The sequence below is a fragment of the Antedon mediterranea genome, chromosome 3 (assembly GCF_964355755.1).
Source record: "Antedon mediterranea chromosome 3, ecAntMedi1.1, whole genome shotgun sequence".
Classification (NCBI taxonomy): Eukaryota; Metazoa; Echinodermata; class Crinoidea; order Comatulida; family Antedonidae; genus Antedon; species Antedon mediterranea.
The window spans coordinates 28,009,785-28,036,706 of record NC_092672.1 but is presented as its reverse complement, the minus strand read 5'-3'; the positions used below and the strand labels follow the sequence as shown (position 1 = coordinate 28,036,706).

The 26,922-nt window shown below is 33.3% G+C and overlaps 2 protein-coding genes across 2 annotated transcripts in view; both read left to right on the top strand.

Annotated features, from left to right (window-relative positions):
- The first annotated feature begins 208 nt into the window (after nt 1-208).
- On the top strand, nt 209-3,941 carry LOC140043794 (fibrinogen-like protein A). The gene is made up of 5 exons (XM_072088268.1): nt 209-378; nt 738-982; nt 1,232-1,351; nt 2,402-2,666; nt 3,267-3,941. Exons 1-5 carry the CDS (start codon nt 303-305, stop codon nt 3,488-3,490), a joined length of 930 nt encoding a protein of 309 aa, XP_071944369.1. The 5' UTR covers nt 209-302; the 3' UTR covers nt 3,491-3,941.
- An 11,274-nt stretch (nt 3,942-15,215) lies between these two features.
- Nucleotides 15,216-26,922, top strand: part of LOC140045144 (basement membrane-specific heparan sulfate proteoglycan core protein-like) — a 35,918-nt gene continuing 24,211 nt past the window's right edge. The window contains exon 1 of the mRNA XM_072089910.1: nt 15,216-15,536. Within this exon, the coding sequence (XP_071946011.1) occupies nt 15,462-15,536 (75 nt within the window). The 5' untranslated portion in view covers nt 15,216-15,461. The remainder of the gene's footprint in view (nt 15,537-26,922) is intronic.

The following is a 26,922-nucleotide window of genomic DNA, read 5'->3' as shown; positions in this document are numbered from 1 at the left end:
GAGTTGTGTTTTTACTAGCAAATTAAATTGATTTTTATAAAGCCGTTACTTTTTAAAATATTATTATTATTATTATTTTGACGTTTGCACTTATAATAATCGTTTTTCATGTCTTTTTAAAAACCATACCTAAATATTTTCTTTAAAATAGAAACTAAGAATATTATTTATTTGCCGATATGATAAGCATTATGTTTTATAGGAACATTTTGATTACAGTAAGGTAGGTGATCGTGCGAGAGACAACAACGTTGTCTGACGTTAATTTAAGTCAAGTTAAGAAGAGTGAGTGCCATTTCAAAATGTTTTACATATTGTACAGCTTCACTGTGATACTTGGTACCTTTGTATTTCACTGTAATATCTCAATGACATCAGGTAAGATGAAACACTTTTTTCTTAAAACATTTCCTCTGTGAAATGAACAAATAAGCGCCGTGGTGGCCAATAAAATGCGATTTGCGATCACTTAATTTGTGAACAAATAATGATATAATAATTATTATTTTTTAGATGTAATTTAGTCCATAACATTTGCATACCAGATTAATGGGAATAAACATATTTTCTTTTCTCTGTTTTATAAAAGTACTAAAAAAACAGTTTAAAGATTCATACGAAACTACAAGAAATTAAGTACATATAGGTATAGTAATGCTTCTTTATCCAAAGTTAGTTATAGTATGAGTTTATTTCTATACGCATTTCTTTTTTCATTTACACTTCCTATTTATTAGGTAAATCCTGTATGCGATCTGCAATTTTTGAGAACCAACGGAATTTGTTGAAATCAAAAGAAATTGATTCGGTATTTTCTACTACTAGAAAAAGAAGTGCAACTCGATGTTCTCTGTTGTGTTTGAGTCTTACTCCTGACTGTCAATCATTTCGCTATGACATCACATCAAAATCATGTGAATTATCTGGGCGTTTGGGATTGGAAAAAACAAGCAGTCACCGGGCGTATACACTACGGCCAGCAGTACGTTTTTCTGGTGTTATAAATGAGTACAAATGTTTTGTTGTAAAACTTGATTTGTAAAGGTTGCTGCATAGAGGAAATATAATTATATTTCCTCCATGGATGCTGATAGTGCAACAAACATGATCGACGATGCTTTAATTGGATCATCATCAATATACATTGAATTATGCATTCTCTCTCATTATTAATTGGAATAAGATTTAATAAACCACTGTTATGTTGTTGATATTCTTGCTTATTTACTAGGTGAAAGATTGCCAGGATATTTTGGGAATCGGTGGAAGCGGATTATACCCAATTGCCAAGACTGGTAGAAACGCATTGCTTGTGTACTGTGATATGGATACTGGCGAAGGAGGATGGACGGTAAATCTACATTTTTATAGATTTTGTTTACGTATGCCTAATAAAAGGGCATGTATATAGTCATTGGTATGTAGGCCTAGAATACGACATGTAGATTTGGCTACACATGTAAAAACTATATAAACAAGAAATATTTCTTACAAAAAACGCTGCTCACTTATTGACGTAACATATTATTATATTCGAACAAATATAAAATGTATTTGTATAATCTGTATTTAATATCAGTCACTTAGTTTATTTTATTGCTAAGGTCAAGTCTGGGGGTCACTTCATCAGCCTAGATACTTCAAGGGTGAAGTATCATGGGACTCATAAATACCAGAAATGCTTTGGGATTTGTCGTTCAGACTCTTTCCCAGACGTTTTGTGGGTCCAGAAGCTGTTACCTATACATTATAGTCGAGTATGCATTTTCGCATTTCTGTCATCCTTTAGATATATAACTTCTGCTTACTTCCGGTTTATTAATGAGTCATCCTCCTAGGACGTAGCGGGCTAAAGCAGCAGCGTGAAAAAAAAAGCAGCAGACTATCAATATTCAATATCTTATTTTTGTAGGACTTAGGCTATCTAAACAGCTGTAGGTTACGTGTACTAAAACAAATTAATACACGTTAAAACAATTGCATACAAAATACAACATCAGTCCAAACAAATTCATTCAAACACTTTTGTAATTCTGTTTATTGCAAATGCTGTAGTACTATCGACTGGAAACACTTGACAGCATCATTCTGCAAACACGTCTTGTTTTTCAATACACCAAAGTACACAAAATAACAAAACAGCACCGATTTGTTAACGAACTGGTGGTTTTATCAAAGGACATATACATGTAACAATCATAACATGAGATGTAATAAACCTTCTTGATTGGTGATTTTGTCTGAATTCCTTCTTTCAATTTTATGTTACGGAGGTGAACATCATGAAACCCGAGGTTAATGTTAAAACCTGTCTCTGATTTTTGTAAATAGGTAAATGTACTGTAGTAAATTTACAAAGGAACCGTATCGTTTTTTAAATCGTATGTTCACTGTATTCTAGGTTTTTCAGCGGCGTGAGGATGATTCACTGAATTTTTATCGGTATTGGGAAGAATATAAAAATGGTTTTGGAAATGTGTGCGGCGAGTTCTGGCTGGCAAATGACAATATACATGAGATGACGTCATCTGGAAAGTACAACCTTCGAATTGATATGAAAACGGATTCTGGTGAAGCATACTATTCAGTATACGAATCCTTCAGAATCAGTAATGAAGGTGATGACTACACTTTGGAAGTCGGCGATCAACTAAACGGCAACACGGGTAAGTGTAGAGACAAGCAAGTCGTGGTTGAAAGTGTCAGTTTGATGCACCTATGGCAAACTTTTTTCTTTTAATTAATTAATTAATTAATTCGTGTTTCTCAAGTTGTTTTTCACTTTAACCAGTTTCGACAGAATCTACTTAGGGATATGATAAAACACAACCAATGGTTTCACACATTTTTCATTGCGAAACTGTTTGATAGCTTAGTGGAAAACAGGTTTTAAAAGAATTTTCATCAAATAATAAAGTGTTAAACATCTGAAGGACTGTTTCTCCTGACTATATTTCAATAATACTCGTGTTACCAACTAAGACATAGACTGGAATGGGCTTTAAAGATTCCAATGCTCTTAAATATTTGACTATGACATTAAAGCCAAAACATATCAGAATGTGATTATGCTTGTCAACAATCATGTTAGATCATGAAATATACTACTACTGTTACTGTTATTGCTGGTGCTGCTGCCGATACCGTTGCCGCTACCGCTACCACTACCACCACTACTACTAGTACTACGACGACGACGTTAACCAACATTTAAAATAAAATTAATGTTTTTAGAAAATATCGTTATTCATTTCTTTCCTAAACAGTTGATGTGATGATGAATCATCGAGGGCAAGGTTTTACGACACGTGATGTAGATAACGACAATATAGCTCATAATTGTGCTGAAGAACATGAAGGCGCCTGGTGGTATCACAGTTGTCACATATGTAATTTAAATGGAAAGTATGGATCTACATTTCAGTGCTTCACTGGAAGTAGTACGAGGGAAAATCTGAGATGGTCAGAAATGAAAATAAAGCGTAACTAGTAGTAGTAAAAAAAATAGAAACCCAAACACAGTAATTCTCGCTTCTCTTGTCTTATCATGAAATTATAGTATGAATAAGCACTATAAACCCGTGTCACAGAACAGGATAAAGAAATGAAATGCATGTGTGTATTTTGTGTTCTGATAATCGTCTGAATCGATTGAAGTTTTACTTAGTATTAATAATTGTATGTTTATCAGTGATAGCTGGCTCATTTGCATTAAATATATCGATGAAACTGTTAAAAAGTAAATTTTTTTCAATTTATAAATGTTTTTATATTTTTAATATTTTGAAACGTTTTTAACATTTTTAGCCTATTTGAAATTTTGGCAATTTATAAATTGTAAAGGTTTTAGGAACATTCTAATGGTTTGAATCCTTTTAAAGCTGTTTTTAATCCTTTTAAAGCTTTTTTTAAACTATTTTAATCTCCTGAATTCTATTCAATTTTAATACCTAGTCATTTTTACACCGTGTTTCATAACTTATATTTTTTTGTGCAATTGTGTGTGTGTATATTATTATTGTATATCTATTTATTATTGTACTAATAATTGTCAATCTTCAAGAAGAACTTCTGTTGTTATTTTATGATGATGATGATGGACAAATAAAGCATTTCAGTATTCAGTATTCAGTATATTTTGCTTAAGCTTCTTTCTAATTATAAGCAGAGGTCCAAGTGCCAAAAAGAGGCTTCGCAGTGTGTCATTGCCACCAATCTACACATAAGCACACCAAGTGTTTTTGTTATAGCCTAAGCCTAGGAAAAATAATTCAGATGTATGCCGTTGCGAATTTTCTGCGGTTATCCTCAAATCCACGATGAAGTTAAAAATGGCTGCTATTTCATATCACAAACCTATTATTGTTCGTAACTCAATAAATATTATATGTATTTTATTAAACATTATATCGAGGGATAGCTATTTCATTTCATTTATTTTTGTCTCCATAAAATACAATATAAAAAAACGTGGACAAAGAACAAGAAAATATCACACAAGGCAGAGACAGGATTCCTAAAAAGCGAACTTAATCACTATCTAGTAGGTAGTAGCAAAGAACTTATAACAAAAGACTCTCCTGTTCTTCAATTTGCATTCAAAACACAGTATCGGAAGTACAGGTTTAAAAGGTCAAACTGGGCGACGCCATTTCACAGCATGGAGCAGCGCCCCCTCTAGGAAGTCAATTACTCTATCCCCCACCCCTCCTAGAGTATTAGCAGATCCCCTCTATGATTTTGACTTTCTAATTTGATGCGGGCGCCCTACTCCTCAGTCAATTACTCTATCCCCCCTAGAGTATTAGCAGATCCCCTCTATGATTTTGACTTTCTTTTTGATGCGGGTGCCCTACTCCATGGCTCACAATGGCGCCACCCATTAGCTCTATTCTATCCCACAATGCCTTTCGAAATTGTTACGCGCTTCGGACGAACAGGAGATTCTTGTGTTATAAGTTCTTTGGTAGTAGCTATTAACATTATCTGTCCAATAAAATATGAATTTAGTGTAATAATATTTTCTACATAGCTTACTGTACTATCTTATAAGCTCAAGAAAAATATTAAGTTTTCATAAAAAGTTTCTGTAAAAAAAGGAAATTAAAAAAAAATGATAACCAGTTAAGTTTAGGAAATTGTATCTGTTTAAAAAAAAATAAAAATTGAAGGTTAAGGGTGCTGTTCACAAGATGTTTTTTAGACTTAGTTTTCACTTTTTTAACCAATAAGTTTACCACAGATTTTTTTTTTTAAATGGTCTTATTTGATAGTTAATTATAAATTTTGTTTGTATTGAATATATACATTTTATATAAAATAAATTTATTTTGATTCCATAAAATAATAAAATAACAATTTTACTAGTCTGAGGGGAGAAAAATGGGTGGGGTGCTACAAAATAGCGTATTTTGGACAATTCGCGTATTTTGGAAAATGATTAGCGCCCTCAAGTCGACGTATTTTGGAAAGACTCACTTATTTTGGATTAGTATAGCGCCCTCAACTTGACGTATTTTGGAAAAAATTCTGCGTATTTTGGACTGAATTTCAGTACGCGACTGTAGCCTATATGGCCTTGTTCTTAAATTGCTTGCTTGAAAGTTTTTCCATACTGTTGTTGTATGTAATCAAATTCAGATCGTATGAATAAATAAATAATCTATCCATTTCAAACAGCCTGCGTTATTATCTATTATTGTATATTTATGTAAAATTAATTATTTTATTTTTCCTCACCTTTTGTACTGCACCAAATTTATTTTAGGGTCTTACGTGGCAATTATTTTCCTGTTATATTGCAATTTAATTCATTTTAACTACAGGAATTAATTAATTATTAAAAAAAGTAAAATAATAACACAGCGTGATGTATTGTTAAAGATAATAATGATAGCACAACTTAATTAGTATTTATTAAACGCGCGCGCCGAAATGTTTGTCTCAGTAAATAAAATCCAAACTCATCAAAATCACAATATTGTAGTGGCGTCATCATTGTGGCATATACTCCATTGGTTGGATGTGTGGCCACTTGCACGTGCACCAGCCTAAATTTTAACTTTTTAAACTTTAATTTTTACTTCATTTTTTTTTTTTTTTTTTTTTTTTTTTTATTTCATCATATAATACATTACAAAGGAAAAACATAATCAAATAAAAAATTAAAATAAAAAGCAACAAATAAAAACAACAAAGATATCCATCTAACAAATTAAATAAAGGTTCATAAAAATTATTCTACTCTATAAACCATTTTATATTTGATTTATAAATTCTTCTAATTTTATCCATTTTCTATTAAAAATACTGTCCTCAAAATTCTGATGATAAATAAATTTTTCTGTTTCATAAAACCTTTTTAACTCGTTCATAACCATTTTGATAGTTGGCTTACATTTAACTAGTTTACATTTATAAATAAATGATTTTACAATTAGAATAATTGCATTAATGGCTTTTAAATTAAAAAACTGATGCGCATCTTGGTATCCGAAAATTATGCTCTCTTTACTAAAAATAAATTGCACTCCAGTTTTTTCTGAAATTTTTTCCTGGAGGAGGTTCCATATCCTTTTTACTATTGGACAATTACAGAACAATGCTGAATGGTTTCAATTTTACCATCTCCAAATGAGCACATTGAAGTTTCTTTTATATTCATTTTAAATAATTGTTCATTTGTTGCAATTATTCTATTTACAATTTTATATTGAAAATATATTAAAGCAATATTCATTGTACACGTATGTGGAGCTAGGTAGATTGTTTTCCATTGTTCGTTATTGAATACAAATTTATTTTCTGCCCATTTCTTTTGTGCTTTCCATGATTTAAACATTGAGTTATTTAAAACATCATAAAAAATACGACATCCCTTTCTTTGTTGAAAGAGTACTTTTATGTGAAATGGAATATCTGGCAAAACTGTTTTTTTAATTTCACATATCATTAAATTGTTAAATTTTTCCCTAAGAAGCCTTTTTAATCCTATTAATTTTATATAATTTATCTTAATACCATAGGTATCTTCGACTTCTTTTTTATTCATAAATTGCCCATTGCTGTTAAACAAATCATTAACAAACAAAATACCTGCTTTTTCCCAATTTCCATATCTTATACATTCGTTGCCTATTCTTATTACTTCATTATTCCAAATTTGCATTCGTAATAGCTCGTCAACAGACTTTGGATAATGAATAGAAATAAAATTACTCCATGCATCTATTACCTCTTTCCAGAAGAGAATTTTAACATTATCTCTAATGCTGGACAGACGTTTACAATTCGTTTCAAGTTGCATAGAGTTAGACAAATTTGTTATGTACTTAAATAGCTTAAATATTGGGTTGTCTTCGGATTTATTGTTGAAAATTCTACGCAACCAAGTTATTTTTAATGACATAAAAAAAAAGTTCAAATCTACCATTCTTAATCCACCATGTAAGTAATCACTTTTCATCTGATGCCGGTTTATTTTATCAGGTTTGTTTTGCCAAATAAAACGAAAAAATAAATTATTAAGACGTACTACGTATTCATTTGATGGGTTCGGTAAGGACATGATCATATGAATGAGTTTTGGTAACAAGAGTGATTTAATAATAGTTATTTTACCAATTACTGTCAAGTTTCTTTTAGACCATTGGTTTATCATACGCTCTATCGTTAAAAACACTCTTTCATAGTTTACATTAATCATTTGAACTGCATCTAATGAAAAGTCAATACCTAAAATTGAAAATATGGCATTGCCTATCCAGTTTATCTTTTTTCTTGTTTTTAACCTTACATTGCTACCTCTCTTACTACCTATCCATACAACTTTTGTTTTTTCTTCATTTATTCTTAAACCGGAAATACTCTCGTATGTATCCAGTGTATCGAGTGTTGCATGCAGTGATGCTTCAGACCCATCAAATTTTTACTTTATGCTTACGACGCCACCTCCTTCGATCTCTCAAATTGTATCGTTCACAATATTGAGAACACGCGTTATATGTCAGAATTGTAAAGATGCAGATATCCAGAACAACTTCGATAGTTTTAGTTGGCCTAATCCGCCGTCGGGCTAGGCTAGGCATGGCATAATATGAAGCAGAGCTGTTTAAGAAGAGAAGAAGAAGTCGCATCTGGATATTAAAATAAATAAATTTTAGTGGATAAATACATACATACCGTAACCATTACACCAAACTCACATTCAAAATCTTATGGGGATTTTACAGTAGGCGGAGGTATGCACTTTTGGAGTGCCATTGATTAAAGTAAGTGGTGGTGTTAGTAAGTTCTGTACAATCATACAGATTCGTTCAATTGATCAATGCTGCTTGTTGTATTTGGCGTACCATAGCTATCATCTCAATACTCATGCTAATTTTTAACAAATGCATCACGGTGCATGCATTATATGAACGGTCACAAGTTTGTTGAAACTCACATCGCACCCGATTTTGCAACTGTCACTAGATAGACTATCGCAAGTCATCTAGACTGTATTGATTACTTTTAACATACGATATCTTTGGCAGTACGTTCATATCTACAGATATCAAGAAGTTCAGGATAAAATGTGATTATGTTAGGGCCATCAAACAGAATGAAATGTTGTACTAAACATTGATTTAAATTTTTCGTACACATTATGCACTAATAAAATGCATATTGTAGGCCTATGTTCCTATTTATCATTAGCGACCATCTGGGACCGACCGATAGTAACACAAGCGTTCTATAGTTTTAATCAATGTTTGTGTTGTCTCATGATCTGCATATTGAATCACAGCCAAAGTCGATTTCTTGTCGTATACTTCTTGCATGTCTCCCTCTTTTAAAAGAGATAGTTTTGCGTTTACATACAAAATGAAAACAATTGGATTAATGTTTAAAGTCTCTAAACCTTTAACAAGACTAAGTAGGTAGTTATCGATGTTCTCCCAAGCATAATTGTCTACGTGTGTTGCATTAGAATTACCTATTATAACGTTTCTTGGTTTCGCCATTGCATCTTTGTCTCGTTTGACTTTGCTAAGAACTGGTTCAAACTTGGAAAGCATCTCTTTCAGTTTTTCCTTATCATTCATTAAATAGTAATAAATAATCACACAATCTGCTGAGTACCTATACCCTGATCACTCCATCCATCAGGGTGAACAAACTCTGATGCTTTCTCATAATATTCTAATGGCTTATTGAGGTAGTCATCTAGATCGTTTCTCCCAGTGCTTTTTAAATATTTCAATAATCCTATGTAAGCGTCTCCTAAACAGCAATACAAACTATGCTTAAAAACATTCTTGATAGTCACTTGGTACTATATTGTCATCACTTTCTAAGACTGATACATTAATCATATCTTCTAGTTTAAGTTCAAGAATTTCCAATGCATCAACTCCTCTAGATATGTATTTTCTTATGATTGAATCAAATACGGTAAAATGCAATGTAGTTAAACGTAGAAGTAATTTTTCGGGGATAAAATCATGTTTATTCTTTATTAAAACATTGTTCATCATCTCAATGTCGTCTGTTTTACTCAGCAGTGAACACTCCAGTTTTGCCTAGTACCCAGGACTGTTAAGTGTCATAGATTAAAGGTTTTGATTATCGACATAAACGTTCAAAAAGTCAGCAGTTGCAACAGCAACACTTGACATCACATTGCTCCAAAGGCCGGGTTTAACTTCAATCAATGAAGCTTTCACTTCTTCACAACTTTTATTTGATAAATGTCCAATTAAATTTTGTTTCTGAATAAAGTACTGTAATGAGGAAGTTCTCTTTGTTGATTGCATTTTATCAACCAATCAAGTGTCTCCCTGATTAAGTCCATGGTGCTATGACCTTTAGGAAGAAAAGTCTCACACATCCAGAAGCATGCTCTCTTAATAAAGTAAGAACAGAATGGTGTTGGTTGATCCGATACACTAAATAAGTGTATTTACTTTGAACATTTGATTGCCCTAAGGGCACACATGCATCTAGCAAAAACAGAGTTCTCTTTCCGCTAAGGAAAGCGATAACCTCCACTCAATTTCTTTTGATTTACTAGTTGGATTTCCAACAGCAACTAACAGATATTTGTTGGCCAGTTATTTAGTCTTTCTCTTTTGATAGAATCTGATGAATGCAACGAATTAGACTGGCATTTTAAACAAAGCACGAGGTCCTGTGTAGTGGAAGGTGATTCAAGTGAAGGGCCTTGTTTAATAAATTGATCTTGATTTGCGGACACAAATGCCTCTATGAAAGCTTCAGACATCATATAACCATTGTTATTAACATGATTTTTCCTTGACTCATCCAAGGGCCAGTTGCTGTTTACATTCAGTTTAAAGAAAGCCGGTTCATCATTTGTATTCTGCTCAGCCATTACATAACCACTTTTATGGTACTTCCTTGCTGGTTCATATGGCCAATACAACTGGATTAATTGAGGTGCTGAACATGATATCTTCATCCCCACATATTTTATGAGGCATAGCTTCGTAAAATCTCCCCACCAGAATTGATCGTTCGCGCGAGGTCAACTTGTCATAGTTATGTCCGTCCTGGCGTGCCATAAGTAATTGATTAAAAGCAATATCGCATAGTTTCTGGTAAACTCGAATACAAGCAATATCAAGACTTCTTGATCCATAGCCATCTTAAGAAACTCATCAGCAATTGTATCTATTTCAACACGGCTTGATTTATCGACAGTTGCCATAATTCTGTTCAGTAATGCTGTACTACACAAACTTCTTTCTAATTAACGGGATTGTCAGCAACACATAAATGTACAATATTCATAACTATTCATAACTAATATTGACACTACTGATCCTTACTAGGTATAAAGGTCATTTAAATAAAGATAAGTCTTTTGGTACCGATTTTATCTTGGTCTAACTGACCTGCTTTGCCAACTGTCTCTACGAGCAGAAGTTTAATTGCGTGGAATAAATAACTGACAATTGTTAGCTGAATTTTCACGGACCACGACTATGAGGCATTTGTTTTAATAACTATGTTATCTACATTGCTACATTAAGTAAATTGAAAAGGGGTGTGGGAGGGAGTTGGTGGGTTCGTAATAAGCTGTGTTTATCAGTTGATTTTATTAAATACACTTTTACTATTTCTGTATTCATTTGTGTAAAGTAGTGATCTATTGTCTGTATCGATTTAAAATGGGGGGGGGGGGGGTAGGATAGGGGTTGATAGTTGTTTTTGCCTTTATATTTTTCTGTATGTAATTCATTAATTGTTATACTTATATTGTTATTTGTGAAGGATGCACCTTTGTGCTAAGTGTGCCACCGATCTAAAGGTGTAATTCCAAATAAATAAATAGGCCTACAAGGAAATGTATATGATTGTTTTAAAACTATAGAGGGAGATATGACGATTTTTATTTTACAGTAACGTAAACGGTTTATTTTTACTCGGGGTACCCGAGTATAGGACTTACTCATTTTCTCCTCCTCCATCTGGACACTATTGAGTAAAAGTGCGATTTTTAAAGTACTACTCCTCCATTATTAGTTGTAGTATTGAGCTGGGATTTGGCATGAATATACTACAGGGACATGTCCTCAAAGCTATAGAGCCGGATTTTTAATTTTTTGTTAATTAATTTGTTTAATTAAGAAGCCACAATGTGTGACACACACCACAGCGTTATGTAGTTATATGGTTATATGCGGCTTCTTGGCGTAGTGGTTATCACGTTTGCTTAACACGCAGAATGTACCTGGTTCGAGCCCGGACGAAACCTTTTTTTTTAAACTTTATGGTGAAAAGTACTGTATACGCAATATGATAATTATACACAGTATATCTTATTTTTATTATTTTTTTAAATACTTATTTTGTGTAATCGGTACTTATCACTTTTACACATGTTTATTTTTCTTTGTGCTTATTACCATATTTATTTGTAATTTAAATGGATTAAAAAACTTTCTGTAACCCACATTTTTAGTGTAAGTGGGTTTCGTAGTGTAGTGATTGTCAAATCTGCTTAACACGCAGAAGGTCCCGGTTAGAGCCCTGGCGAAACCTATTTTTCTTTAACTTTAACTGTATACGTCTGTATACAGCTTCTTTCTCTGTACCCCGAGTATTGCACATTCGTGCTTTTTACTCGGGGTACCCGAGTCTAGGACTTACTCATTTTCTCCTCTTCTTCCTCCATCTGGACACTATTGAGTAAAAAGTGCGATTTTTAAAGTACTACTCCTCCCTTATTCGTTGTAGTATTGAGCTGGGATTTGGCATGAACATACTACAGGGACATGTCCTCAAATCTATAGAGCCGGATTTTTAATTTTTTGTTAATTAATTTGTTTAATTAAGAAGCCACAATGTGTGACACACACCACAGCGTTATGTAGTTATATGGTTATATGCGGATTCTTGGCGTAGTGGTTATCACGTTTGCTTAACACGCAGAAGGTACCTGGTTCGAGCCCGGACGAAACCTTTTTTTTAAACGTTATGGTGAAAAGTACTCTATACGCAATATGATAATTATACACAGTATATCTTATTTTTATTATTTTTTTAAATACTTATTTTGTGTAATCGGTAATTATCACTTTTACACATGTTTATTTTTCTTTGTGCTTATTACCATATTTATTTGTAATTTAAATGGATTAAAAAACTTTCTGTAACCCACATTTTTAGTGTAAGTGGTTTTCGTAGTGTAGTGGTTGTCAAGTCTGCTTAACACGCAGAAGGTCCCGGTTCGAGCCCTGGCGAAACCTCGGGTTTCTTTTACTTTATGGTGAAATAACTGTATACGTCTGTATACAGCTTCTTTCGCTGTACCCCGAGTATTGCACATTCGTGCTTTTTTGTTAATTAATTTGTTTAATTAAGAAGCCACAATGTGTGACACACACCACAGCGTTATGTAGTTATATGCGGCTTCTTGGCGTAGTGGTTATCACGTTTGCTCAATACGCAGAAGGTACCTGGTTCGAGCCCGGGCTAAACCTTTTTTTTTAAACTTTATGGTGAAAAGTACTGTATACGCAATATGATAATTATACACAGTATATCTTATTATTATTTTTTAAAATACTTATTTTGTGTAATCGGTAATTATCACTTTTACACATGTTTATTTTGCTTTGTGCTTATTACCATTTATTTGTAATTTAAATGGATTAAAAAACTTTCTGTAACCCACAATTTTAATGTAAGAGGTTTCGTAGTGTTGTGGTTGTCAAGTCTGCGTAACACGCAGAAGGTCCCGGTTCGAGCCCTGGCGAAACCTATTTTTCTTTAACTTTCTAACTGTATACGTCTGTATACAGCTTCTTTCGCTGTACCCCGAGTATTGCACATTCGTGCTTGTTTGTTAATTAATTTGTTTAATTAGGAAGCCACAATGTGTGACACACACCACAGCGCTATGTAGTTATATGCGGCTTGTTGGCGTAGTGGTTATCACGTTTACTTAAAAACACGCAGAAGGTACCTGGTTCGAGCCCGGGCGAAACCTTTTTTTTTTAACTTTATGGTGAAAAGTAGTGTATAAGATAAGATAAGATAAGATAACTTTTATTGATCCTCAAAAAGGAAATTCATTGCTCATCATAATAACAAAGAACACACAATAAAAACAAATATAGCATAAAACCATTCTTATAAAAACATCTAAAAAATTACAAGATAAAATTATCTTCTTGACTTCCTGTTGTACTAGATGATACCGGAGGGAATAAAGGATTTAGCAAATCGATTTGTTTTCACACTGAGGAGCCTCAATCTACCATTTGGATTAAGTTGGTCTATGATTACTTTGTGGAGAGGATGAGAGGCATCCGACTCAATGCGTTCGAAATCTTTCTGGAGGTGTTCTAGGTGCACATCGGTAAAGGAAGGCAGTTCCAGACCAATCATTTTACCAGCCCGACGGATGAAAGTTTCAAGGCGTCCTTTACGCAATATGATAATTATACACAGTATATCTTATTTTTATTATTTTTTTAAATATTTATTTTGTGTAATCGGTAAATACTCCTCCCTTTCGTTGTAGTATTGAGCTCGGATTTAGCATGAATATACTACAGGACGACGAAGTTAGAAGTTGGTTTTGGTAATGACAGTTTTTCTTTTGCAATTACCGCCCTCTATGTAATTATTACCAAATTACAGTACCAACCAATACTTATTATCATTACTTTATTATCATTATTTGATCATTAAATTGTTATCGTCGTTTATCTACCGTAAAAAATATGCATACAGTAAATGTATAACTTGATTACCGATTACTCACCCCACTTTTTCTCGAATAAACCCCACTAAAAAAACTCCCCGGGACCTTTATATATTTTCTCGAATAAGCATAGAGATATATTATATATTGTATTACAAACATTTCTATTTGTAGAATTCATTGATTGACGTGAATTTACTGTATTTTATCAGTTCTTGTGTTGTATTTTTTCTTTCTAAAAAGTTGAATTTTAATGTAAGTAATGATAGCAACAACTCACAGGTATTAATTCGAGTAACATGTTTGTGTTCTTTATTTTTTCTTTATGTACGCCGTGAATTAACGGTATTAGACAACATTCATTACAAAACATAAACATACTATTCTGGGGAATACACATTATTTATTAGTGTTGTGGATACCTATTCCGACTTGTAATCAATTTGAGATAATTTGTATGTATCATACCGCAAACAAGATAAGCAACATTATAATGGTTTGTTTATAAAAAAGATAAATAAACACGTGAACGTGAAGCAGGTACTTTTAATAAATTATAAGTCATGGCTAAACAATTCGTCTGTCTGCGGCTTTTTCTAACAGCAGGAATAGAAACTACAGTACGGTATTTATACTTTAGTAGCGCTATGACACATAGCTATTTAGTTTCAAACTTTATCAGCCAATCAATATTCAGTATCCTGTACATGGTGTGCGCTCACTCCCTCCATCTATGTATTGTTAACTTATTTCCTATTAGTCGTATACTGAAATTGTTTTGAACAAAGTAAAATTTCGTTGTAATTGTTGATCGTAACGTAATTTTTAGGTTTTACTCGCTTGTATTTAATGGTAAATTCATTAAGTCTACAAGTTTAGGTTGCTCTCTTGGAACAGCTTTCACACATGTTTTAGTAACTACATTACACGCTTGAGTGATTTTGTGGCCCTCGATAATTCACTGGTTTTAGACAACCCTAATTTTTTACCCGTCCAGTCAAGCAGGGTAGAGTCGAGGATTGTTACCTTAGTTCTCTCATTTAAAGAGGGCTAAAAGTGGTTCTTTTTCAATCTATCGGACCACAAGAAAGGATATTCCTTGGAACATCTTTATTTCTGGTGCTTAAGTGCATACTGTGTGTCGAGGCTGGTATCGACACAAATTAGCCAGCGGTTCAACCACAGCCTGGTGGTATCGGCTACGGATAGCATTGGAATTCCTCAACTCTGACTGCAGTGGACGATGGCCATTCTAACTTTATTTATATTTACTCTTTTTTATACAAGTCTTTCTTCTTTGGCGCAAACAGTAGCAGATGTAAGTATTTATCTTTTAGTTTATTAGTTCATAATAAGATTTGGACAATATACAATATACTGGGTGTGAGATAAACAATAAATCATCGTCGGCGTTCAGTGATAATTAAAAAACATGATGCAAATTTTTGGAATGTTACTGTATGCTTTCGAAATGTATAGAAATTATTTTTTTCAATTGTGCTCAATACAGTAGAATAGAACCGCTATGAAGGGACATCCTCAGGACCAAAAAAGGTATTCACATTATAGATAGGGGTGTCCCCTGAATAGGTGTTGCCAGGTAGTGCTTCCTAAGTTCCTTAATTATGTATATTTCCCCTCATTTGATTAATTTGAATATTAGGTGGTCTAAAGAAGGTGTTGTACAGGGAGTATGGTCGAAGCGGCCGGCAACGAAAGCGGCCGCCAGTTTAATATCGTCATTTATATGGAACGCCATGTGCGCTTTAATCTTTGATTGTCGTTGTCAACGCCATGGCGAGTTGAGTTACAGCTGTATGTATGGTCAAACCAATAAATATAAGCCAAATCATGTACTATCGAATCTTTATATTGCTATAATAATTAATTTTGCCTGCCGATAAATCAATGTATATTTTATTTGTATTTTAATATTAACTAACTAAATATATTTACATATACTATCGAATCATTAATAATTTACGTTTGCATCATAATCTACATACTATTGAACCTTTATGTCTCATTTACGTACTATTTATTTGTTTATTTATATCTCTTTTTAAAAAAAAATATGTTGGCAGTGAAGGAAAAAAACAACGTTGAACTGACCCGACGTTTCTTGAGCACTCTCCTATCGAATCTTTATACAGTATTGCATTAATAATTTACATACGGTATTGCCGAATATTTATATCTCATTTACATACAATCGAATATTCATACAGTATTGCATTAATAATTTACGTACGGTATTGTCGAATTTTTATATCTCATTTACATACTATCGAATCTTGATACAGTATTGCATTAATAATTTACGTACGGTATTGCCGAATCTTTATATCTCATTTACATACTATCGAATCTTCATACAGTATTGCATTAATAATTTACGTACGGTATTGCCGAATCTTTATATCTCGTTTACATACTACAGTATTGAATCTTTATACAGTATTGCATTAATAATTTACGTAAGGTATTGCCGAATATTTATATCTCGTTTACATACTATTGAATCTTGATACAGTATTGCAATAATAATTTACGTACGGTATTGTCGAATCTTTATATCTCATTTACATACTATCGAATCTTCATACAGTATTGCATTAATAATTTACGTACGGTATTGCCGAATCTTTCTCATTTACATACTATCAAATCTTCATACAGTATTGCATTAATAATTTACGTACGATATTGTCGAATTTTTATATCTCATTTACATACTATCGAATCTTCATACAGTATTGCATTAATAATTTACGTACGGTATTGCCAAATCTTTATATCTCATTTACATATATTATCGAATCTTTTTACAGTAATGCATTAATAATTTACGTAAGGTATTTCCGAATCTTTATATCTCATTTACATACTATCGAATCTTTATACAGTATTGCATTAATAATTTACGTAACGGTATTGCCGAATATTTATATCTCATTTACATACTATCGAATCTTTATACAGTATTGCATTAATAATTTACGTACGGTATTGCCGAATCTTTATATCTCATTTACATCGAATCTTTATACAGTATTGCAATAATAATTTACGTACGGTATTGCCAAATTTTTATATCTCGTTTACACTATACTATCGAATCTTGTTTTTAATGATTAGTAATAGGGTGTGTTATATATTTAAGTGTTATTCCATTGTAATACATTGTTTGTGTTTTCAATAAAGCAACGTGAAGAAGAAAACGCGACCTTCTACAGCACTATTCCTGGCCGGCCGCCAGTCGAGTTATTAGCAGAAATTTGCGTAATTAATTACCGTACCGTTCAGACACTTGCAATATACAATAACAAATATATATATTTTGATATACTTTATTGAAAAAATATATATATTATTCTTAATAATTGGCTTATTATATATTATATTAATATACAATACAAACACCAGAATGTATTTTATTGACTTTATTAAACAGTTAAAGTAAGTAATCATCGATTCGCCATTTCGTTTAAAAGAACGTATCACATGCAATCTGTAAAAAAAGAGAATAAATTACATAATATTAATAATGTAGGTTGTTATTTACATCCGAGTAAAAGAAAACCTGTCGATCGAAAAAATTGACAATCAAAAATTACAAAACAACGACAATCAAAGCGCACACGGCGTTCCATACAAATTACCGTTATTGAACTAGCGGCCGCTTTGGTTGGCGGCCGCTTCGACCGTAATCCTTCTACAGTATTGTTGTTATTACTATTATTAAATTATTATATTTAGCATGAAATATTTGCTGGAAACAGATTTAATTTTGTTTTTTACATTTGAAAGAAATTGTTTTAGAATTTTGAAAAGGGCCTAAAAATAGAGCATGGAGCACCATAACATTACCAAAAAACCTTTCTTTTTTTCAATTGATTGCACCTAAATTTTGTTGCAGTCATTACCACCACCCGGGGAGGATCCAGGATTACTGTATATAGATTAAAGGATAGGGGAAGGGGGTACGGGGATAGGCTAAATATTGCATAATGTTATCTTTTTTTTCTAAAGCCTGTTTTACAAATACAGTACCAGCGAGAATTACTGCCCCTTTTTGGACGCGACGGACGCGTCGAGTGTCCGTCCAATTTGCGTCCACGACGCGTCCATTCATAAACTAAACCAATGATTTGGACGCACTTTCGTCGGGCGGGCCGTGTCCTCGCTACCTGAGTCTGTTTTTGTTATTGTTCGCGACCGTATTCATATTCAAATGACATCGGAAAACTAAGCCTGACTGTTGAGCAGGGTCGGCTGTATTGGTGTTTGTTTATAAAATACTTTCACATTCACAAACAATATGATTAAAAAATAAATAAAGTTAGCCTACGACTTGTGTGTGTTGTGTTTATTTTTATCTGCCGAATAATTCGTCCAAAAAGCCAGTTTCGTGCGAAACTGTGTCTATATCCATCGCTAGCCCGCCGTGGGATCTAGCCGGCCGGTTCTTCACTGTCTAGCACGTACACCACCGCCTGAGATCGGCCTAGCGTACTCGATCAATAATCATCGTCATGATACAGTATATTTTGTTCATATGAATCATTTTATGGAAGAATATTTTTTTAATAACGAGGCCTCTATTTCATGTTGAATTATTGATATGATCATAGAGAAATAAGTTATATTTAAATGTCATATGATGAGTTAAAACTGTGGAAGAAGGCTCAACAAAATCATGTAGCCTACAGTATGTACTGTACACTGTCAATTTATATCTCCATGGTCGTCATAATAAGCGCGCAACAAAGAGCACGTGATATTTTTCTACTCCATTGGATCCCAGCAATATTGCAACCATGTTCTACCGCTGCTGAAAAGCGGGTTGATGACCCTGTTGATGACGTACAGTACAACACTAGGCATTCTGTGTACGCTTTGCTTATAAATATTAAGAAATATTTTGTTTACGCTATAATGATGTTCCTCTCTGATCATGTTAAGATTACAGTGTTTGTATAATTGTAATAATGACTGTAATAATATTTTTTTAGTTAATGTTATTTTGTACCAATTTTGGGGTCTAAGCATAGAGAGATATTATAGTGAAGTTCACTATAATATCTCTATGCTTAGACCCCAAAATTGTCACTATAATATCTCTATGCTTAGACCCCAAAATTGGTACAAAAAAACAAGGGCGGGTGTTAGAATTTGATACACTGAATAGAAAAAGACAATAGGACACGGAACAACACAAAGGCATTAAGGCTTGGTACAAAAGCGATTTAAAACAAAAAAGCCAAGGGCGGGTGCTAGAATTTAATATAATGAATAAAAATAGGTTGAGGATATTTATAGTGTTACAAAACTACATGTACTGCACCATTTTTGTCCATTACAATGTGTCGATTTTTTAATTAGTATATAAAATTCATTGCTTCGCTCGGACAGCGAAAGCAAACTATTTTTCACACACTCGGGTCGCCGAACGGTCGAGTTAGGTAAATATGCTATCACGTGGTTTTACTGCATGCATGGCAGGCACACGTGGTTTCAGCACTACATTTCCCGCAAGTCCCGTTCGGCGGTTTCTTTTTAGGCGGCGTGCCAAAGAAGTTTTTTGACATTCGATACTCACAATTCATTGCTTCGCTCGGACAGCGAAAGCAACATATTTTCACACACTCGGGTCTAGTCGCCGAACGTTCGAGTTTGGTAAATATGCTATCACGTGGTTTTACTGCATGGCAGGCACACGTGGTTTCAGCACTGCATTTCCCGCAAGTCTCGTTCAGCGGTTTCTTTTTAGGCGGCGTGCCAAAGAAGTTTTTTGACATCCGATAATAATTTTACTCACAAAAAATCAGTCTTTCTTGCCCATATAGTAAGCTGTAGTACTAATGAACTGGTATCTATACGCACTTATTCATTAATTCGTTTTTTAGAGGTTTTTTTTTGCATGTTATTAACTACTGTAGTATAAAATACATTTCGTTTAATACAGGTTTTCACGGGTTTAGAAAACATCGTACAGAATATAACTGTAGTACAGTAACAATGCGGAGCTTTTGTTTACGTTAACACCGGCGTGGTTAGCTCCCGGTTAGCTCAAACACAAAGGACGTTGGTCTAAGGTCAAATCACGTCAGACGCGTCGATATAATGGACGCGAAGTGGACGCGTCATGGACGTATTCATGCCGCGTCTGCCGCGTCCGAATTGGGCAGTAATTCTTGCTGGTACTGTAGTTACTTTATCTAGGGTGTAAAAAATGCAGTGCAGGTTTTTTATTTTATACCTAGATCAGAAACACACCCCTCTGACATACCCTAATCTTGAGAATTCTGTGTATTTAAAAGGTGCTTCTGGTAAAAGTATTACCTTTTGAATACTTGATAGATTTACCATATGTTACTTGATGGAAACAAACATTTATGAGGTTTAAAATGCTTTATAGCCTTTTCCTAAAACTTTTCCCCAGGAACAATCTTTTCCTGGTTCAGACCTATAAAGTTGTACGCCGCGTACAATACGAAAGAAAAAATCCGTAGGTCTGAACAGGCCCTAAAATTTAATCATTAATCAAGTTCCTTTATTGTTCCTTAGAAAAAAGTCATGTATTGTCCTCATAGCATAAAACATGCCCATAAAATAAATAATTGTGATAGTAAATATTTGAACAATTTTGAATTTACATTTTGATTTTCATATCTATTCATTTTTTTTATTTTTAAAATTGTTGTAAACCTATCACTTTAACTTTCAGGTTTTTATTGTTCATTTTCAACGTTAATGTTTTCTTTAGCACTTCTTCTTTAACACAGATCTTCGTGTTTGGAAACACAACGCTTAACTGCCAAACATGAAGATCTTCGTGTTTTGCTTTTTTTTCGAAATCCGGTAGAAATGTTAATTATTGGTATATACTATAAATATGGACACTATATTCGGTCTGGGCCGTAAATATTTTAATATTTTATGAACGACTGTCAAAATGGGACCTGTCGAAATAACATACACTGCGCATCACAGTAGCGCGTAGAGCGATGGCTTGGCGCATTGTGTATCGGTCTAGCCCTAGCTATGCCGCCAAAGCATTACAAAGGTTTTTGTGGATTGGTAAAGTTTGTTTGTAATCTGAATAAAAAATAATGGAGTCATTTTCAATATGAAGTCTTTAATTTTATTATTGTATGTATACCCTAATTGTTTTGGGGTTTTACTGTAAGTGACTGAGTTTCATGCAACAAACTTGTTTAGATGGTATGGCTATTATCATCAGTTTACTAGGCTAGTAGTACTAGGCTAGCCTACAGTATGCCTAGGTCTAGTTGTAAAAAGGTTCCGGAACAATTTTAGGCCTCGTTAACTGTAGGCCTGATGTCTTTACTATATGGATTTTGGCGAAACATTGATTTAAGATTTATAAAATGTAATACATTTTTTGATAGTGATAACTTGTTTTTATAGGCATATCGGTGCCGTGTAAGTAACTTTTTCGTTGTTTGTTGATCTCACCGGGCGATATTTTCATATTGTGATGTCTTGCACAAAATCATGAATATCTTGACTTTCTTGCGCGAAACTACGAAAAACTAAAAAAAGTGGGTTACTTTTATTTTACTATTCAATTTACATATTGCCATTTGAAAATCGTTCTTTGTACTATTGTAAAGCTAAAATCTTTATGATTATTTTAGTCTAAATTAAATATAAATGAGATCACATACTGTACAGTATATAGTTTCAATCAGCTTTAATAAAAACATCAAATTGGGCTAAAAAAGCTGGCGGTGGCAGGTTCTAACTGGAAAAACCTCTGGCAGTCAAAGTATCTATATATAAATTTACGTAAGGGCAAAATTCGGTAAATCTCGGTTTATTTCTAGAATTTCTACTCGATGGTATATAAAGTTGGTTCATACTTTCGGTACTGATTTTAACCATCTGATGTAACCCTGTTTACTAATTAAATTGAGTTAGGTAATTAGTTATTGACGATTAAAACGAATTTAGGTTCAACGATTTGCCCCAAATAGGGGTGTTTTCCGATCGTGGTATACACTGTCTAATGGATGTCCATCTTGAAAAATACCCGCCACAAAAATACGAGGAGGCTTCGCATTTTCCTATCTCCTCCTACGATAATTGTTTTTAATAGCTGAAAACTGGTTGAACAGCTAGAGTACAGCATCATAATGTTGAAGACAGGCCGATTTTCTTTAAAAAATACTATTTTGATACATGTAATATACGTTTTTACAAATGTATTGATTTGTGATGAATGGAACATTCCAAATTATTTGGTTTAACCATAGAGGTATAGATTTAGATTTATGGGCCCCCTTTGAGAATAAACATAAATAGTATTGCAATGCTGTACAATACTGTTAAGGTATTAACCACTTTTGATCGCAATTTGAATCGCAAATGAGTGTTGGTACTGTTAGATATAATATAAACAAATATACAAATAAACTTTATTACTGTGAGTGTGGGTAAGCCCTACTGTTAGATTATAAACATATAATATACAAATAAATAAACGTTATTACTGATAGTTGCTTCTCAACGTTTGTATTAATTAATAATTTAAAAATATATAAACGTCGTAGTGGTGTATCGTTACATGTACTTTACTATTTCAATCGACTATGACAGTGAGAGTTTTAACAAAGTATTAAATCGTAAATGTTTTACTGTATTTAGTGGTATATTATTTATAGGCCTATAAAACATTAAAAACAATATTTCGTTACTGAGTGGATAAGAATATATTTTAAAATGTTTCCTCTTTGTACCTATCTTCTTCCCCCATCCCTCAACCCTTAATGTTACATACAAAACACAAATTGGGTTTGTTTAAATGAGTCCAAATAAAAAAATTGACTCATTTTGTTTCTCTCTCGGAAGTAATTCCCAGGGTGCTAATTTTGGTTGACTACATAAATCATTGTGTATATTTATTCGTTTCTGTAAACGAAAATTTATTATAGTCCTGCAGTTCATTTGAAATCTCCATTTTTTTCTCGCTGGAAATACTGTGTATTCGAGAACCATCTGTGGGCACGACCTAGATGGTACGCGAGCGAAGCGAGCGTGCCATCTAGTTAAGTTAATTTATATAATATTTATTATTATTATTATTAAATAATGTCATTAACTGAATGTTCCATATTTGGTTGATCGGTATTCTAAATTATAATATTAAACTCAACTTTTACATCATTAAAAATATTAACAATGTTGTGATAATAAAATGTAATAATAATTAAAAACAAATTATACTTCTAAATACATCGTCTTCCAAACAATATTTTGTTTTGAAGTTTTGTTTTTAGTGTTTAGTAACTACACTAAAAACGGAACTTTTAAACAAAATTGTTATATAAAAATGTAATTAAATTCTATTAAAAACATAAGCAATTGATTGAGTGTAATTAAAATATGACTGCTTTTTTTGCAACCACATTATTTATACCCTTTGGGAAGGTTTGAACAGGTAGGGTTCCATAGCCTCGGTAAGGAACATATTAATACAATGTTTGAACAAAGAAGTGCCAAGCACATATATCCCTACAGTACCTTCAGGGCATATATGTTAATTAGAAACAAACGAGTTGAGATGAGAGTTAAATGGGAAAGCTCATTGAAATGTGATTGTGGTGAATTTTGTCATTTTTCCTCATCCATGAAACTTGTTAAACCTGGTAATCAATCGTCGATCAACTATATAACAGTTGAGTTTAGTAGTTTTAAAATGTTTCTTTTCAAATGTACAATCATATCAGTGGCGTTTCTGGTAATTTTTAAAAAGTTGTTGGACTGGTTACTAAATAGAATTGTAATACACAATTGATCGAGTGTAGTTAATTTGGTTTGTATTTTTTTTATATAAAAAGTGTAATTAAGTACGTATCCACCAGTTGTACTCAGTTTCCTTTTGACATCACATACTTGACTATGTATACGTATGTGTGTATGGGACAGAGATTATCATTAGAACTGCCTAGATTCATATTATACATGGTGTCAGCCATTGTACGCAAGTTCATTAGGGATCTTTCGAAACAGGCAACGGTTGCGCGCATTTACAGTGCAGATGGATGCCTGGAGATTCAAGATTCCAGAACTTTTATTGGACCAGTCCAGTTTAAAATGGAAATTTGTTTTGCTTGGCTTAACACTTTGACTGCCAGAGCGTTTTTAGCCCAATTCGATGTTTTTATTAAAGCTGATTGAAACCATGTACAGTACCGGACAGAATTATTGCAGATTTTGAACGCATTCAACGCATTGTTAAAGTGTTGACAACGCGTTGAAACTGCGTTGTCCGTTGGCGTTGAAAGTGTTGAGTTCGTTGAACTGTTTATTCAACCAACACAATGTGTTGCGTTGAGTTTGCGTTGAAATAACGAACAATCGGATTCGTATGGTATTTACAGATTGCCAGTGTGTATTAGTAGTAGTAGTAATAGTATAAAATACAGTATTACAAATATTTAAGAAAACAAACATAATGTGTATTTTTCCGCGGAAACCTAGCTTAATATATTACACTAGGCTAGGCCTACTACTAACGAGTAGGCCCCGTGTGTATATGAGCCGCGTCTGCCATCGCAGTTAAAAGTAGTGGTCATGTCCTTAATTACTGTGTGCCTATATTAACTGGAGTATTAAATACCAAAGTTAAGGTGGCGGTGAATCTTGGAGGCTAGGTCACATCGTAATTAATTATTTCCAAACTAAAAACTTCGCAGTACTGTACTACATTTTTCTCGATTATTTATAAAAACAACGTAGCCTACACCCGCCGCCATGGAGGCAACAATACACCACCAACATAACGATCCAGCATGGTCGTCGTCTTTTTCACGCATGCTTTTCGTGACGTGAGGGACGAACTGATCGAAAGGTGAAGAGTTCATTCATTATGAAATAACGCGTAATTAAAAGGGAAAAAAATCGTTTAGTTTTATTATTATCCATAAATATATCATTATCATGTATTATATTATAAATTAATTATTGTGATGCCTAACGTAACCCATGCAGAGAAAAGCGTTAAATATAATAACCAAGAAATAGGAATGACCAATTTGATGACAATAGGCAATTTTAGGCGTTTTCTTTAAAATCAAAACCTGTGCCATACCATATTATTCACGCCAAGGTGTAACCCACAAATATTTGAATAACCAAACAATTCAGAATAAAGAACCACTTTATTCTGATGCAAGACAATATATTATTACAGGCGAGGTTTAGGCGTTTTCTCTTTAACATACTATTGTTTTGTTTCTTAATATAATTATATCGGCCTCCTCCTGAAACTGTATGAATGGGATGGGAGTTGCGAGAATATGCGAGCGAACAGCCAACATTTGAATCAGTTTACAGTGTGATGCTTTTCAAAACGCGCAACGTTTTCAACGCGTTCAACGCTATGGGATTCAATTGTTTAACGTCGTCAATGAACGGTCAACGGGTTCAACACATTCAACACGCTCTATTGTTAACGTATTCAAAACGCTTTTTGTACTTAAAAATGTAATGTTGTTCGATTTATAAAGATTTAAATTGGTTCATGGGTGTCGGACACGTCAAATTTTTTAGTTCTTTCAAATTACATTACAACAAACAATGGGACAACTATAAAATAAAAACCAAAATAGAGAAACAATATTTTAACTTTATCTCTTGAATCTCGAACAGCTAAAAAATGTAGGCCTAAATAAAATTAATTACTTCGTCGTCATTAACGATCGTTAAATACGTCATAACACACGTGGTGTTTTTCTTGAGGAAACCAGGGTGGCGGCCTCGTGTGTTGATGTCAGTAATTTCCACGTTGTTTGATTTTACGACGTGAGATCGTGTTTTCCCCCGGAAGGCCTACAGTACAGTGACTGTTAACTGTTAGACTTGGCATCGACCTTATTATTCGATGTTTTCCTTCACTAAACACTGGGAAATATCACTGTGTGTTTTATTTGGTAACTGTCCGTTCAATACTTAAAAATATATCTAAGCTTCATATATATTTTTTATTTATATTAAAATATCTGGTAGTGACTGCCGATAGGTATTTTGCCTGTTGTTGTTACTGATCGTTCAGGCGTGCAATCGGCCAGTCTAGAGTGCTGCAGCAGCTAGCGTTGAAATAACTAATTGTTTACTTGACATGCTGATAACGACTTTCGTTGAATAAACAACTAAACGTTGAAAGCCGTTCAACGCAACGCAAACACAACGCAACGACAACGTGTTGAATGCGTTGGGATTTTTGCAATAATTCTGTCCTGTACTGTATGTGATCTGATTTATATGTAATTTAGACTAAAATAATCATAAAGATTTTAGCTTTACAATGGTACCAAGAACGATTTTTAAATCGTAATAGTAAAATAAAAGTAAGTTAACCCACTTTTTGAGTTTTTCGTAGTTTCGCGCAAGAAAGTCGAGATATTCGCGATTTTGTGCAAGACATCACAATATGAAAATATCGCCCGGTGAGATCAACAAACAACGAAAAAGTTACTTACACGGCACCGATAGGCCTATAAAAACAAGTTATCACTATCGAAAAATGTATTACATTTTATAAATCATAAATCTTACATGAATATTTTGCAAAAATCCACATAGTAAAGATACCAGGCCTAGTTAACCAGGCCTAAAGTTGGTCCGGAACCGTTTTACGACTAGGCCTAGGCTAGGCTAGTACTACTAGTACTACT

Coding starts and splice junctions, on each gene's coding strand:
- LOC140043794 (XM_072088268.1), top strand. CDS start 303: ATGTTTTACATATTGTACAGCTTCACTGTGATACTTGGTACCTTTGTA. Junction 379..737: donor TAATATCTCAATGACATCAG/GTAAGATGAAAC, acceptor CCTATTTATTAG/GTAAATCCTGTATGCGATCT. Junction 983..1,231: donor CGTATACACTACGGCCAGCA/GTACGTTTTTCT, acceptor CTTATTTACTAG/GTGAAAGATTGCCAGGATAT.